Genomic DNA, 18,214 nt, shown 5'->3' with positions numbered 1-18,214 from the left:
CAGTAGATCTCTTTTGCTTTAGATAAAATTGTCATATGAGTGTAGTAGCTGACGGGCTCCTCGTAAAATGATTGTGGGTAGGGATATAATCAAATATTAACTTATTTATGAAATAGTATTGTATGAATGATTAGGCTAACATTATTTATATCATAATTATTAATTACAACTCAGTCCCCTTTTATTTTCTTTGAGCTCACGTTTCACGTAAATATTATCTTCTTAAAATTGCATGAGCAAATTTCCTTACTTCTAAGGCAAGTCCAGGCGCCAATAAAACAACAGCAAGATAGAAGAACATTTGTATCATTCCCAACAGCGTGCTGATTAGTCGGACTGTTTTCGATTTATATCTCATGTCAATGTACTCGTAGATGCTCGTGATTCGTAGTGGGTAGAACAAAGGTGTCACAGAGAAAGCCGCGATGAAGCAGGAGATACCAGAACCAATGTAAATTCCAACAAATAAAGGTCCATAGATGTATGTCTCCGTAGGCATTCCTATCAGAGATATGGCGGACTGGAAGGAAAACATAAAATGAGAAAGCACATAAAGATTAATTTAATCATTGCCATATAATCGACCTCATCACTTATACCATCGTTCTCTCTCTCTCTCCCCCCCTCTCTCTCTCTCTCTCTCTCTCTCTCTCTCTCTCTCTCTCTCTCTCTCTACCTATCTATCTATCTATCTATCTATCTATCTATCTATCTATCTATCTATCTATCTATCTGTCTGTCTATCTATCTATCTATCTATCTATCTATCTATCTATCTATCTATCTATCTATCTATCTATCTATATATCCCACTCTCCCTTCCTACATATATATATATATATATATATATATATATATACACACACAGTTATATATATATATATATATATATATATATATATAATTATTGTTGAATTATACAATAATAATTCATTACCGCTTTTTAAACATTAAAGTCAAGCACTTTCATTTTGTGGTTTTTATTTTATAACTTTTAGGAACTTTGGCCTAAATAACCTTTGTGTTGTTGTTTTTAAGTGTTTTACGGAGCTTGCAACACATTAAGGTCATATCAGGGCCAGTAAAAAGGAAGAAAATGGGTTAGTAAAAAGTTCTAGAATTACAATCAGAGCACCCAATAAGAAAACGTAAGACAAGGGGGAATTGGTTCAAAAAGGTAATAGATGTAAATTCCAAGAGGATTCCATCAAAGTAAAGTACCTAGTTTGAGATCACCTAAAAGTCCATCCAGACACAAGCAGAGGTCCCCACTAAGAGGAATACACTCAAATGTTTTACAAATCATATATAATACCAAAAAAAAAACATAATACAGTGCATAACAGAGAGATGATTTACAGGAAAAAATATCATCTCCCAAAACTATACATTTGACTGTTTGTTTCTCACCCAGCCAGGGTACCCGGCCAGTGCCAGGACAAAACCAAGTAATCTCATTCCAAGACAAAGATAGAAAGCTAGTTGGAAAACAGATATAGGGGGATAGAAGACACAGCAAGTACCTCCCTGCCCACTATGGGAGGTCAGGAACCCCACCCAGTAAATAACATTTAACACGGTGTGATAATATTATATGTACACAGTTCACAAGTTTACATCGATAACCTCTTACCTGAAAGGTAACGAATAATGACATCAAGACTGGTACCATTGCCATTCGTCGTCCTCCAAGCAAATACACATCTCTGGTTAGCCTCTTAGCGTCTTTAATGGCAAAGTACACACCAATTCCAAGGGGTATAATCAGCACAACAACGAGGACAATATAATCTACTGTTTGTAACGACACTTTGTTCAACATGGCTTGAGAGTGCATTTTGTTAGTTGCTATTTAGTACAAAACGCCAAACTACGAATTTTAGCTAATGCAGTCACAAGAATGTTTATTTTGAATTTTATATAACTAAATATTTACTCATCAGGATAACTCCAAGCCAATCTTAAAAAGATTTTTGCTTTTACAAGGATAAAATATGCAAGCAAAACTGAGGATCTAAAACGAGTAAGTAAAACTAGTTGATGAATTTAAGAACTCTCTCACCTTAAAAAAAAATAAACAGATTTTATTTTAAAAAGTGGGACAGAGGTTTCATCTCTTGAGAAAATTTTGATCTTTTGAAATTAGCGAAAAGACTGTGATCTTAATGTATAAATCGCTTACAAGAAGTGTAATTTTCTTTGGTATTGCGAAATGGTATGGCAAAGAGAAGAATAGAATCAGAGAGATAATAAATATGGTAGGGAAGATAGTAAATTTTTAAGAGCATCTGAACTCCAACAGAAAAATGTCTGCAAATTCAATACTTTTAATTACACCCTCTACATCATCTATTCAATTTGTTACCCGCCTGTTAGACTTTTGAAGACATAAAGATAAGTAGTAACAGATACACATATTCGTTTATACCCAGCAAGAGCACAAGTAATAATCATATTATTTTATCAGGTATTCGATGATGTCCGATTAGGGTGTCTAACATTTTTTAATGGAAGTTATACACACACACGCACACACACACATAGAAATATATATATCCATCGACTCCGCTTAATCGCACACCCTCAGGAGTGGGTTAGCGTGTATGTATATTTAGTGTACGTGTATACGATGTGTTTGTGTATGATTGTGTGTATATATATATACACACAAACACACACACACACACACACACACACATCTATATATATATATGTATATATATATATATATATATATGTGTGTGTGTGTGTGTGTGTGTGTGTTTATGTGTATGTGAGTAATATATTTGTGTACAGTGTGTGTGTGTGTGTAATTGGATGCGTGTGAGCTTTTGCTCGTATGTCCGAATCTGCAGTGTGCAATGTTTTTACTGATGGTTAATGTGAAGCGCTTCGAAGCTTCGGCATAAGCGCTATATAAATGTACATTTATTATTATTATTATTATTATTATTATTATTATTATTATTATTATTATTATTATTATTATTATTATTATTATTATTATTATTATCATTATTATTATTATTATTATTATTATTACAATTATTATAATTATTATTATTCATTATTATTATTATAATTATTATTATTATTATTATTATTATCATCATCATCATCATCATCATCATCATCATCATCATCATCATCATCATCATCATCATCATCATCATTATTATTATTACTAATTTTGCTTTGACCGTTTACTTAAAATATACGCCTAAAATATATACCAATCCCCCGGTGTGGTGTCCGGGTTCCTCAACAGAGAGGGTGCAAGAATAGCCCAACTCCAAGCCAGCGTGTCGTAAAAGGCGACCAATGGTGTATGACTCCCCTTTTTGAGTCACCTTGTTGAGTCCTCCAGGTTCTGGGTTATCGAAGGGTTAACACCCCTTCCTAAAACTCAAATTGTTACAGAAACTCAAACGGACAAATCAAATCCTTTATTTAGCTTGGGCGACCGAAAAGTCTCTTCAATGACATAAATTTATGAAGGACAACAGACAAAGCCGAAAGAACTCTGCGTCGTGAAACTTTGGCATCATGTATTAAGCAGGAAAAAAGTCTCAAGTTGTGACAGAGATGAGAAGACAAAGGCTGCATATACTCGGAGCAAGCGAAACCCACTGGATAGAATCGGGACATAAACACATCACGTCTGTGGAAAAGATTTTATAGTCAGGGGGGAGGGGACAAGTTTTTGTTTTGTTTTTAAGGGCGCTTGCAACAAATATAGGTCATATCAGCGCCAGTAACAAGGAAGAAAATAGGATAGCAAAAAGTTCTAGAATTACAATTAAAGCACCCAATAAAAGTAAGACAAGGGGGAATGGGAACAAATAAATATCAGATGTAGATTCCAAGAGCGTACCACCAATGTACTCAGTTTGAGATCACCTTTAAGTCTTATCCGGTCACAAGCACAAGATACAACAAAGAGGAATACACTCAAATGCTCACATTATCCATTCAAAATAACAAATATAATAATATATAACAGAGAGACGATTTACAAGGAAAAATAATATCATCTCCCAAAACAATAAACTATGCATTTGACTTTTTCCTCCCCAGCAGGGCTCTGGCCATGGCTAAGACAAAACCAAAACTCATTCCAAGACAAAGGCAGAAAGCATATTGGAAAACAGATACAAGGGGACAGATGTCACAGTAAGTGCCTCCCACGTGTCCTTTACAACATGGAGTAAGAATATCAACATGAACATTGTTCAGATATATGCCCCAACAAATGACGCAACATGTGAGGGCAAAGATATATTTTATAGGCTGCCAAACAAGTCAATGATAAGTTGCCAAGGAAGGACATCAACATGTTAATGGGGGGTGACGATGCTAAAGTGCGACTTGCAAATTTTTGTGCATTCAATAGTTTTGTGATTGGAGGATCAGTGTTTGCCAATAAGAGGATACACAAGGCAACTTGGATCTTACCAGATGGTGTGACAGAGAATCAGATCGATCATTTTTGTATCTCTCGAAGATTCAGACGTCCATTAGTGGGTGTGATAGTACGGAGAGTGGCTGCTGCTGGATGAGACCGCCACCTGCTATTCGCAAAGCTTAAGCTACGACTCAGAAAACATGGGACCAGATCACACACAAGAAGAAAATTCCAGGTGAATGCACTAGATGGGAGAAAAATGAGGAGTTCAAACGGCAATTGAGTAATAGATTCCAACCTCTAGCTGATCTCGAGGAGGACATAGACGTAGAGTCACATTGGACAAAGATCAAATAAGTCTACATAACAACTTGTCACGAGGTATTGGTGTAAATAAATCGGAACATAAAGAATGGATAAGTCAAATCACTGTACAGCTGATTGAAAAGAGGAGAACAAGGAAGGAACAAATTAATGCAAGTCGAACAATTGCTTCAAGACTGGATGTCAAAAAGTAATATAGAGCCACGGCTAAAGAAGTCAAAAGATCTGTGAAAGACAATGAAGCATTCATGAACAGACTTGCAGAGAAAGCAGAAGCAGCAGCGACAGGAGGACGCATGAGGTGTCCTTAATGAAACTACCGAGACACTTGCTGAAAAATATGGGAAACCAGAGGTACTCGTCAAATGTAAAGATTGGAATATTTTTGGAAAAGAGGCTCAATCTAAGCGATGGAGGAAACATTTCAACTGCCTTCTGAACAAACTACCACAAGACAACCCGCCTGAAATTTTGCCTGCAAGGAAATAGCTACCAGTTCGCTGTGATCTACCATCGATAGCAGAGATGGAGGGTGCCAAAACAAGGTGAAAAGCGGGAAAGCTGGTGGACCAGACCACAGGAGGCTCTAAAAGTTTATGCTGAAAGAAATGCTGAAGGCCTTTACCCACTGTTTGAGAGAATCTGTAATGACGGGATATTCCCAATGGATTGAAAAGAAGGACATCTTGTCAAGCTTCCAAAGAAAGAGGACCTCAGTAATTGTAATAATTTTCGAGGAATCACTTCTCTCTATCCTAGGAAAGTTTTCAACCGAATTATTCAAGAGAGAATGAAGAATGCAACAGATGCTAAACTGCGGGACGAACAGGTAGGTTTTCGGAAAAACGGTTCAATCACAGACCAGATTGCCTCTCGGCGAGTCATTGTGGAACAGTCTATAAAATGGAACTCTCCTCTTATTTTCAACTTTCTGGATTACGAGAAGGCTTTCGACATTATTGACAGAGCAACATTGTGGAAAATTCTGGGACATTATGGAATCCCTGAGAAGTTGGTAAACCTCATCAAGAAACGTATGAAGGAACAAGTTGCAGGATTGTACATGAAGATCAGCTTACTGACAGCTTTGAAATTAAGACTGGTGTCAAGCAGGGATGCTTGCTCTCACCATTCCTGCTCATCCTTGTTCCATCATTGATCGGCCAATGAAGGAAACTTCCAAAGGGCAAAGCAATGGCATACAGTGGACCCCCTAAACAGTTGGGTGATCTGGATTTTGCAGATCATCTGTCTCACACTCAGGACCAGATGCAAGCAAAAACAACAAATATAAACAGCCTCTCATAATCCATTTGATTGAGAATTCACCCTCCAAAGGTACGGGTCAAAGGGAGCAGATCAAAGTAAAAGATCAGGAACCTGAAGATACAGATACTTTCTGTTATCTTGGGAGTATAATAGATAAAGATGGAGGCACAGGAGCAGAGGTGACAGCACGGATAGGAAAAGCACAGGGTGCATTCACATCTTTGAACAGAGTTTGGAGAAATAAAGATATCTCGCTTCGACTAAAGCTCAGACTTTTCAACTCAAACGTGCAGTCAGTCCTACTGTATGGGTGTTATGTATAAGGAGGATGCAGATTTTCGTAAACAGGTGCATGCGTAAGCTAATCAGAATAAAATGGATGGACAGAAGTCGTGGATTAAGAACGAAGTAGTATGGAAAAGAACACAGTAGAAACCAGTGGGAGAGGAAATAGGAGAAAGACGAAGGAGGTGGATAGGACACACATTTATAAAGAATGGCTCCACTATAACAAAGAAAGTATTAGACTGGAACCCTCAGGGCAGAAGATCAAAGAGAAGGCCACGGGGAACATGGGGAAGAGTTAAAGAAGCTGATATACTGAGAAGTGATAAGACATGGAACGAGATATAAAAAAAAGTTAGCTCAAGATAGAGAGGGAAGGAAACTGTTTGTCTGTGGCCTATACCCTGACCCAGGGTGAAAAAGGTAATGGTAATGATGATGATGATGATGATGATGATGATGATGATCATGATGATGATGATTTATCAATTAGATTGACCATAAATTGTATCAATAAACAACCTTCAAACCTGAGACGTTAAATATAGATTGTGTGTTTTCAGAATATGAATGATGTAACTCACAAAATGAAGAGAGAAACAATCTTATTAGATATTTCATCGAAAAAGTTGTCAGCAATAACTTTACAAATTTACAGCTTATAATAATAATAATAATAATAATAATAATAATAATAATAATAATAATAATAATAATAATAATAATAATAATAATAATAATAATAATAATAATAATAATAATAATATGGACAGAATTAGAGATATTCGTGAAACTGATTCTATAAATAGTTACATTGAATAGTTTGGATAATGTTGGTTACTTCATTGACATCAGGTGCAACAATATTATCGTAAATATTGCCTCTCATTCCATACTTCAAATTATATATATATATATATATATATATATATATATATATATATATATATATATATATATATATATATATATATATATATATACATATGTATATATATATATATATATATATATATATATATATATATATATATATATACACACACACATATCCATGAAGGTACAAACATAATAATTTTCTACACTAACACAAGCACTCAATCGATTCGCAAGGGCGCCTATTATTCAGAGTCACACATACAAACTCACAAATAAATACTCATTTGCATTAGTCCAGATAAATTTTATACAAACAGTAACTGTAATAATAATAATAAGAATTTACGTCAATGATTAATATCCGTTCACTTTTATTACACTTTCAACTTCTCTGCTAAATCGCACATAAAATACACTAACACCGATGCTCAATTCTAATCAAAGATACGTGGATGAACTTTTATTATCAGATTGTCCTCTGATCGTTATAATACTAGATAAAAATTAAAAACGTTACCATTTATCTGAAATTATAACAGGTATCGTATTTCAGTGTTATCTTTATCTAGAAGGAATAAATGTAGATAATCTAACGTCACTCACCTCTTTGATATTTATATAGACAGTTTGAGGCATGATTGGTTCGCACTAGAATATCTCATACAGACTATATATATATATATATATATATATATATATATATATATATATATATATATATATATATATATATATATATATATATATTATATTACACATAGTTTGTTGTCATGGTTCCGATTATTTTGGCGGGCAGAACTGATCAGGAATTGGCCTAAATGACATACCAACAACAGACAGAGATGCCCACTGAAATGTGTCTGTTTTTTTCAAATTAGAAAAATTCCCAGGCGTGTAAGAAATATCAAAACTCAAAATTATATTATCTATTCTTTTTTAACCAGATAGCTGCCACACTCTGGAAAGATTCGTATTTTTAAAAATTGGCTTGAAAACTCGTCTTTCAAAATATCGATCGATTTAAATGACCCTCATCTTGGCAAAAACGGTCAAACCTGGGACCTCAAAATTGGGTTGGGAGTCAAAATTGTTCCGTAGAGAACAGAATTACTGGAATATCAAAAATTTATAAAACTATATGTTAACAAAAAAACTTGCAAACCTTTTTCTAATTTAAGGGTAATCTTATAACACGTTCACTCCAATGATCATTTATAAAATTAGCTAGGGTATAATGACCGGTCATTGTGTTCAATCGAGAAAACAAGTTTGTCAATAGATTTTGTTAGTACGTACGTATAATGAATTAGTTTGGCTTAAACGCAAAATTTCTGGTTTGTAAATAATTTCATCGCAGATAATAATAGCTTATGGAATAAAGAAATATAGGTGAACTCATTATATTTAATCCATCCAATCGGAAGAATACATTTAGCAACAGAAATCAACAGACATGCTCTAGGGATTGGTGGAACTCATTTTAATTTATCCGTCCAATCAGAAGAATAGGTATCTCAACAAATTTTATTACTACACCATTAATGGTTCTAAAGATTGTCTCGGTCTAATTAATTTCCACAAAAGTAATAATTTTGAAATAAATAAGTGCCTGCGCGTGATTCTACTAATTTTGGGATTTGTCCACGTCAAAATCTATCATATGTCTTCTAATTTTTTCAAGTTAAATTCGCTCTGAAAATGTGTTGCGATGTTACTTTTTGCGCACCTTCAGATTTTAGTACCGGAACGATTTTGATCGTTATTATTATTATTATTATTATTATTATTATTATTATTATTATTATTATTATTATTATTATTATTATTATATTATTATCATCATCATCATTATTATTATTATTATTATTGTTATTATTATTATTATTATTATTATTATTATTATTATTATCATTATTATTATCATTATTATTATTATTATTATTATTATTATTATTATTATTATTATTATTATTATTATTATTATTATTATTATTATTATCATCATCATCATTTATTATTATTATTATATTATTATTATTATTATTATTATTATTATTATTATTATTATTATTTGTTATTATTATTATTAATATCATTATTATTATTATTATTATTATTATTATTATTATTATTGTTATTATTATCATCATCATCATTATTATACGTATAGTGAAACCATGGAATGGTCAGTTTTAACACAAAAAATGCATGTTCTTTGAATCAGTTTAAAATCTTAGTTGATAAGAAGTTAAAGTCCCTTAGATTTGACTAATATGTTTTATTCTATTTTGCTTTTTTAAAAAAAAATAATTGATTAATTTCATAATGCAATTCCAATTTGTGAATTATTTATTCATTTATTTATTAATCTATTCATTTAGTTGTTTGTTTGTTTATTAATTATTTATTAATTAATTAATTTATTTTTTAAACTTTAAATTGTCATGTGGGTTTAATTGTTTCCATTACTTTCATGATTTTGTAGACTGGTTTGTAAATGATAATTTATAAGAGACATATGTATGATCATCACCGTTGTTGCTGTCGTGATTATTGTTGTCATTAATATTTCATTGTACTATGACCTTTGTATATTAATGATTAATTCGATCATAACCATTTTTAATTACCAGTATTCTATGAAAGTATTTTTCGATTTTACACTGCCCTATTGATATATTTTTCCTTTCATTCAAAGTTGTGTAAAACTGTCTGTGAATGATACAATGCAAGCAACATGAGATTGTGTAATTATTAACTATTCTATAAGGCATTTAAAGGATAATTCCTACATTAAGCCTTTAGTGAGATGAGATAAGATAAGCTATTATTATTATTATTATTATTATTATTATTATTATTATTATTATTATTATTATTATTATTATTATTATTATTATTATTATTATTATTATAGTACCACTAGTAGTAGTATTAAGTTTTTGTTTTTTTTAAAAATAAAAACGGAAATTTGGCATCGATGTGCTGTGTGGATCGTGTGAATTCGAATAGTTAAAATTGATCTTACAACAACGGACCATCTGCAACAATATCCTAGCAATAACAACGTTATATGATACTCAAAAAGAACTTAATTCGTGGTAGACCTAAAAAGATTGTAAAAAGAGCCAGAAATTATAACAACTCATTAAATATGTTGTGATTCGCTGCACAAATATAAAGAATACTATCAGTTCGTTATTAATATTGTAAATGACCTCATTAAAAAGTATCCCTACTTAAATGTTCCCATTGATTAACGCTACATAGAATTGCAGTGTGGGTTTTATTTATTGTTTTTTGTTTGTTTGTTTGTTTTTGTTTCTTGTTTTTGTTTTTGTTTTCGTAATAGGTTTATAATTTATTCAAGCTTTGATTGAGTGTTTTAACTATATGCGCCCTTTGGTAGCTGAGCTATGATGTCATGAGTGGAAAAGGGTAATTTTGAAACAAATCGTATTTTACAGTGTGCTTGTTTTTAATCATTAACATTTGACTTACTTGACTTAGATGCCTTTCGCGTCTCGACCGAAAGATCGGGTCGCCTTGGCTGTTTCCAGTATTTCCTGTGTGAGGTGTCTCCAATATTGCCGGTCCTCTGCTAGGGTTCTCAGATTTTCAAGGTCCCCTGCCGTTATGAGACTAATGCTTTGTCCAAGTGTTGTGAGGTTTTTGTTTAGGATCACAGGGAGTGTTGTGATCGGTCTTCCTCTGAAAAGGTTCCCGTGTTTTTGGAAGTATCCCGACATGGCTTGGTTAGCTGGTATGTTTTTTTCCCTGCGTAGTATGTGACCGAAAAGTTGCCATCGTTGTTGTAAAATGTCAAGGGAGATTGGTCTTTCTTTTGTGATCTTATAGAGTGATTCATTTGAGATCTTTTTTGGGTATTTGATGTCCAGTACCCTTCTTAGCTGTGTGCGATGGAAGGCATCCAGATGTTCTTCTTCGGATTTTGTCAACGCCCAAGTGCCGCAGTTATACAGAAGTACCGGTTTTACAAGAGCACGGTACAGTTTCAGTTTGGTTTTTCTCTTTATTTTGTCACCTCTAATCCATACATTGGCGAGTTTACTGAGTGCGGCGTTTGATAGCTGTTTTCTTCTTTGTACATCCTCGGTGTCTCCAATTAGTGAGCCGACTTTCTTTGTTCTTTTCCATTCCTCTTTGTTCCTCGATATTGTTGTAAATTCGGTTTTATTGGCATTGACTTGGAGGTTATATTTCATGAGGGTATTTTGTATGATGTCTATATTTGCTGGTGTTGATACAATAAAATCGACATCATCTGCATAGGCGATTTCTCTAGGGATTGCATTCTCAATATGAGTCGTTGGTTTTGGAATGACTTTTCGAACTTCTTTCAGAGCGTGTTCTAAGTATATTGTGAACAGAATCGGGCTCAGACTATCTCCTTGGGGGGTCCCGATGTTACTTTCGAACTGCGTCTGTTTTGTGGCCCCGTATATCCTTGGTTGTATCTTTGTGTTGCTGAGGAGAAATCGGATTATTCGGAGCTCGTCTTCGTCAACTATGTCTGTTAATATCTCCAAAAGTTTTCCTCTGTCGATCGTATCAAAGGCTGCGGACATATCGATTCCGGTTATTGTTATGGATATGTTTTCTTTGAGTGCCTTTGCTGCCAACCATTTATGTGTCCATACAACGTCCGATGTGCTTCGGTCTTGGCGAAACCCGCTTTGGCTATGTGATAGATATTTTTCTATTTTCGGTCTAATTCTGTTGAGGACAATAGTTGACAGTGTTTTTCTTATGGTATTCAGTAATGTTATTGGGCGCAGGTTGTTTACGGGTCCTTTCGTTTTTCCTGGTTTTTGTATTGTAATTAGGACACCGCTGTAACATTTCAGGTTCGAATAACTCAAGAACAGCTGTAACGAAATCAATGTGGTTTTCAAAATATTAATACAAATTTATTAGATTTTTTTCTGAAGTCTTACTTGTGATCGTGTGTTTGCGCAATCGTCCATTTCAAAGCTCCATGTGACCACCACCATTTTGAATGACAAGCCGCAAGAGTCTCTCCATCTCCTCTAGTCCTATGTCTTTGTAGCTTGTGTAATGTTAAAGAGCGACTTGTCTTATTTTTGTCTTTAGATGACACGTGTCTCTCAGGGGGTTCTGAACACACTGCTCTTCACTCGTGAGGATTCTATATGTAAACTTCTCATCAGCTTTTAACGCGATGAACACTGCCATGTTGTTGACCAAACTACGTGCCATAGACATACCAGACTACCTGATTGGTTGATTCATGAGTTTTCTAACACAGAGACCACAGTGGGTAAAGATGAATGGGCATGTCTCAAGTATGAAACATCTCTCAAATGGCTGTCCCCAGGGATGCGTTCGCTCCCCAATTCTCTACATACTATACACTAATGATTGTAGAGCTTCATTTGAAAACTGTCAGGTAATTAAATATGCTGACGACACTGCTATACTAGGTCTCATAACAGATAAAGAATCTGAAACCGAATATTTTAATCAAGTTAATAAATTTGTAGACTGGTGCCAGCACAATTTTCTTGAAATTAATACCTCAAAAACTAAAGAACAAATTTTACCAATAACAGTAAATACGAACATTTTAAACCTGTTAAAATAGGAAATGTTGATGTAGAAATTGTAGATAATTTTAAATACTTGGGCATAACGCTTTATCACAATTTGAATTTCAAACATCATATCGACACTATTCCCCGTGTGGTGTCCGGGGTCCCTCAACTGAGAGGGTCAAGAATAGCCCAACGCCAAGCCAGCGTGTCGTAAAAGGCGACTAATGGTGTGTGATTCCCCCATCTTTGAGTCACCTGGTCCTCCAGGTTGGGGGTTGGCAAAGGGTTAACACCCCTTTCCGTTAAACTCAAACCGTTACAGAAACACAGACAGACAAACCAAATCCTTTTTTTAGCTTGGGCGACCGAAGAGTTTCTGGAATTACAGAATTTATGAAGGACAACAGACAAAGCCGAAAGGACTCTGCTGACCCGATGACGTCTTCGCCAAACAAGCAGCTTCGAATTGCGTCGTGGAACGTTCGCACCATGTATGAAGCAGGAAAAAGCTCTCAAGTTGTGACTGAGATGAGAAGATACAGGCTGCATATACTTGGAGTAAGCGAAACCCACTGGATACAATCCGGACAGAAACACCTCAAGTCTGGGGAGAAGATTTTATATTCAGGGAGAGGGGACGGGATTCATACACAGGGAGTAGGAATAATTCTAAGCAAGTTTGCCCAGAAGTCACTGAGAGGATGGGAACAATGCGGAGAAAGGATCATCATGGCGTCCTTTACAACACGGAGTAAGAAGATCAGCATGAACATTGTACAGATCTATGCCCCAACAAATGATGCAACAGATGAGGACAAAGATACATTTTATGGTCTGCTACAACAAGTCATTGACAAGTTGCCAAGGAAAGACATCAACATATTGATGGGAGATGCTAATGCAAAAGTGGGACGGGATAACGTAGGCTATGAAGGTATCATGGGACGTCATGGCATGGGAGAAATGAATGATAATGGTGAGAGATTTGCAAATTTCTGTGCATTCAACAGTTTGGTGATTGGAGGATCAGTGTTCCCCCATAAGAGGATCCACAAAGCAACTTGGGTCTCACCAGATGGTGTGACAGAGAATCAGATTGATCATTTTTGTATCTCTCGTAGATTCAGACGTTCATTGGAAGATGTGACAGTACGGAGAGGGGCAGATGTTGGATCAGACCACCACCTGCTATTGGCAAAGCTTAAGCTCCGACTTAGAAAACACGAGGCCAGATCACATACAAGAAGAAAATTCGAGGTGAATGCACTTGATGGGGAAAAGAATGAGGAATTCAAACTACAATTGAGTAATAGATTCCAACCTCTTACTGAGCTCGAGGAGGACATAGATGTAGAGTCACATTGGGCAAAGATCAAGGAAGTTTACATAACAACTTGCCACGAGGTATTGGGGGTAAAGAAATCGGAACATAAAGAATGGATAAGTCCAACCACCTTGGACCTTATTGAAAAGAGGAGAACAAGGAAGGAACAAGTGAATGCAAGCCGAACAAGGGCTTCAAGACTGGATGCACAAGAGCAGTATCGAGCCATAGCTAAGGAAGTCAAAAGATCTGTGAAGAAAGACAAGGAAGCATTCATGAACAGACTTGCAGAGAAAGCAGAAGCAGCAGCGACTGGAGGACACATGAGGATCCTTTATCAAACTACCAAGACACTTGCTGGAAAATATGGGAAACCAGAGGTACCAGTCAAAGACAAAGATGGGAAAACTATTTTTGGAAAAGAGGCTCAATCTGAACGATGGAGGGAACATTTCAACTGCCTTCTGAACAGACCACCACCAGACAACCAGCCAGAAATTTTGCCTGCAAGGAATGAGCTACCAATTAGCTGTGATCCACCATCGATAGCAGAGATTGTGGGTGCCATTAACAAGATGAAAAGGGGGAAAGCTGCTGGACCAGACCAGATTCCACCGGAGGCTCTAAAAGTTGATGCGGAAAGAAATGCTGAGGCCCTGCACCCACTATTTGAGAGAATCTGGAATGACGGGATATTCCCAAAGGATTGGAAGGAAGGACATCTTATCAAGCTTCCAAAGAAAGGGGACCTCAGTAATTGTAATAATTATCGAGGCATCACTCTTCTTTCTATCCCAGGAAAGGTTTTCAACCGTATTATTTTAGAGAGAATTAAGAATGCAACAGATGCTAAACTGCGGGACGAACAGGCAGGTTTTTGGAAAAACCGTTCAACCACCGACCAGATTGCCTCTCTGCGAGTCATAGTGGAACAGTCTATAGAATGGAACTCTCCTCTTATTGTCAACTTTCTGGATTACGAGAAGGCTTTCGACAGTATTGACAGAGCAACATTGTGGAAAATTCTGGCACATTATGGACTCCCTGAAAAGATAGTAAACCTCATTAAGGAAATGTATGAAGGATCAAGTTGCAGGGTTGTACATGAAGATCAGCTGACTGACAGCTTTGAAATTAAGACTGGTGTCAAGCAGGGATGCTTGCTCTCTCCATTCCTGTTCATCCTTGCCATTGATTGGCTAATGAAGGAAACCTCCAAAGGGAGAAGAAATGGGATACAGTGGACCCCCTGGACACAGTTGGATGATCTGGATTTTGCAGATGATCTGGCTCTTTTGTCCCACACCCAGGACCAGATGCAAGCAAAAACCACAATTATAAACAGCCTCTCGGAATCAATTGGTCTAAGAATACACCCTGCAAAGTCAAAGGTCTTGAGGATAGGTACGCGTCAAAGGGAGCAGATCAAAGTAAAAGATCAGGAACTCGAAGATATAGACACTTTCTGCTATCTCGGAAGTATAATTGACAAGGATGGAGGCACGGAAGCAGAGGTGAAAGCACGAATAGGAAAGGCACAGGCTGCATTCACATCTTTGAACAGAGTTTGGAGAACTAAAGATATCTCCCTTCAACTAAAGCTAAGACTTTTCAACTCAAACGTGAAGTCTGTCCTACTGTATGGATGTGAAACTTGGAACGCATCACAGGCATGTATAAGGAGGGTACAGATTTTTGTAAACAGGTGCATGCGTAAGCTACTCAGAATAAAATGGATGGATAGAATAAAAAATGAAGAAGTATGGAAAAGAACACAGCAGAAACCAGTAGGAGAGGATATAGGAAGAAGACGATGGAGGTGGATTGGACACACGCTTAGAAAGAATGACTCAACTATAACAAAGAAAGTATTGGACTGGAACCCTCAGGGCAGAAGATCAAGGGGAAGGCCACGAGGAACATGGAGAAGAATTAAAGAAGCTGATATACAGAGAAGTGGTAAGACCTGGAATGAGATAAAAAAGTTGGCTCAGGATAGAGAAGGATGGAAACTGTTTGTCTGTGGCCTATACCCTGACCCAGGGTGAAAAAGGCAATGATGATGATGATATCGACACTATGGGTAAAAAACTAACACAAAGAATGTATATTCTGAGAAAATTAAGATCCTTTAATGTCAGCAAAAAGACCATGCTGCAAATTTACAACTCCTTTATTATGAGCGTTATTACATTTGGCATTACAGTGTGGCATGGTGAATGTAGGGTAAGAGAAAAGTCAAAGATAAATAAACTTATAAAAGAATCGAGTAAAATAATAAATTCCCCTCTGGATTGTGTTGAACATTTGCATCAAAAACATCTCATTAAAAAAGCTGTTTCTATCATTAATAACAAAAACCATGTGCTTCATCAAGAATTTAAAATTCTCCCATCAGCTAGAAGGTATGCTCTAGCACACTGCAGAACCAACAAATACAAAAGGACTTTCGTTCCTTCTGCAATTAAATCAGTAAATGCTTCATAAGTCTGCAAAAGTCGTAACAATGCATTACAATAAAGGAGGGGAATGGATAGAGATGAGAGAGAGAGAGAGAGAGAGAGAGAGAGAGAGAGAGAGAGAGAGAGAAAGAGATAGATAAATGAATAGATCGATAGATAGATAACGAGTGAGCTGGAGCTTTATGAATTTGTATGTACGTTTCTGTTGATGTGTTGATTATATTAAAGTGTTTGGCACCCAAATAATAATCTAAAATGTAAATTTGATGAGGAAATCTCATTATATGCAACTTTACTGTAACTTTTTATTTTGCATTATATATATATATATATATATATATATATATATATATATATATATGTGTGTGTGTGTGTGTGTGTGTGTGTAATAGAGAGAGAGAGAGAGAGAGAGAGAGAGAGAGAGAGAGAGAGAGAGAGAGGAAGAGAGAAGGGGAAATTGTTCATTGGTGTGTTCATGAGCATGCGCGCGTGTGTGTGTGTGTTTGTGTGTGTGGGTGGTCATTTAAAAATGTCCTTACTTTTATTAAACTCCAGTGAGGGTGATCTCCGTCCTATTGGGAAAAGATGTTAGGTTGAATATTATCAAATTGAAGAAATTTGTATGATTCTAACCTAGTCATATAGTTTGTTGGCGTCACTGTCATGTCGTCAAAAAAGAAAGGACCGACCAATCTTTCCTTGGTCAGTGCACACCTACTTTTGGTGAGTTGCGACGAATCTAGATAATTTCATCTGGTTTTTGTTCGCTCCAATATCGAAAAGTGTGTTTGGGTATATTCCCGGAAACGTAAAAGGTTGCCTCATCCGAGAAGGCAATGTTTTCAGTAAGTTGTCTGTCAAGGATTTTCTGTGCAAAGTCAACTCGTGAGGGCAACTCACGTCTTTCCAAAGCATGCGCAAGATCTGGTTTATTCCCGTTTCTTTGTGTGAACTCCATTACTTCCGATGCGTGCAATTTTATTGCTATCGGTCGGAGACAGCTATGGGACGCATGTTGTTTGCTTGACGTGAGATTACGTCAACGTGGGACGACCACGGCAACCTGTGGCCATTTTACACTAATGTTTGATAGTAATTATCCACGTCCGCATTTGAAAGACCAAACCTTGATTTTCAATAGAGATTAGTGTTATGCTGTAGGCTATGGTATTTTGGCCTCATTTGAAGGTTTTTTTTAACATATGAAGTATCGCCTTACTATTAGTGTTGAGAAATAGTTACATACCATTTGAATTGAGCATGGACAAAAGAGTTGTTTCTTTTTTTTTAGATATTTTCAAAGATGTAATCTGAGAAAACCAACAAAACAAACACATAACCAAAACAAAAATATTTTGTCGTATGTTTTACCTATCAGAAATAGTACTTTGTCGACAAATTTTGATTTACTTGATTGGAATTTTTGTCTTCAGTAAGGAATTTGCTTCAGATAATTTGACAAGATTATTAAATATACTATGGTATACATAGTTCTTGATGATTTTGAATTTGTCTAATCTGTCAAGAGGTTTCAAGGAATAGCTATCTAATGATAATGACAAACAAAAAAAAGACATTAACATAATATATAGTATCTCGTGTCGCACAAAGCAACGAATTTGGCACAAAAATTTATTTTAAAATGTTTTTTTTTAAACGTTATATCATACAATTTACCAATCTTTTCACT

At 35.6% G+C, this 18,214-nt stretch overlaps 1 protein-coding gene across 1 annotated transcript in view; it reads right to left on the bottom strand.

Annotated features, from left to right (window-relative positions):
* LOC144965487 (sodium-coupled monocarboxylate transporter 1-like) overlaps positions 1 to 7,573 on the bottom strand; it is a 30,383-nt gene extending 22,810 nt beyond the window's left edge. The window contains exons 1-3 of the mRNA XM_078900871.1: positions 7,373 to 7,573; positions 1,634 to 1,976; positions 251 to 520 (exon numbers count right to left, since the gene is read on the bottom strand). Of these exons, the coding sequence (XP_078756997.1) occupies positions 251 to 520; positions 1,634 to 1,837 (474 nt within the window). The 5' untranslated portion in view covers positions 1,838 to 1,976; positions 7,373 to 7,573. The remainder of the gene's footprint in view (positions 1 to 250; positions 521 to 1,633; positions 1,977 to 7,372) is intronic.
* Positions 7,574 to 18,214: the final 10,641 nt, after the last annotated feature.

The sequence above is a fragment of the Berghia stephanieae genome, chromosome 2, assembly GCF_034508935.2.
Source record: "Berghia stephanieae isolate SIO BIC M18660-M18661 chromosome 2, UCSD_Bste_1.3, whole genome shotgun sequence".
NCBI lineage: Eukaryota > Metazoa > Mollusca > Gastropoda > Nudibranchia > Aeolidiidae > Berghia > Berghia stephanieae.
The sequence above is the reverse complement of the archived record's forward strand: the minus strand, read 5'-3'. Positions and strand labels throughout refer to the sequence as shown.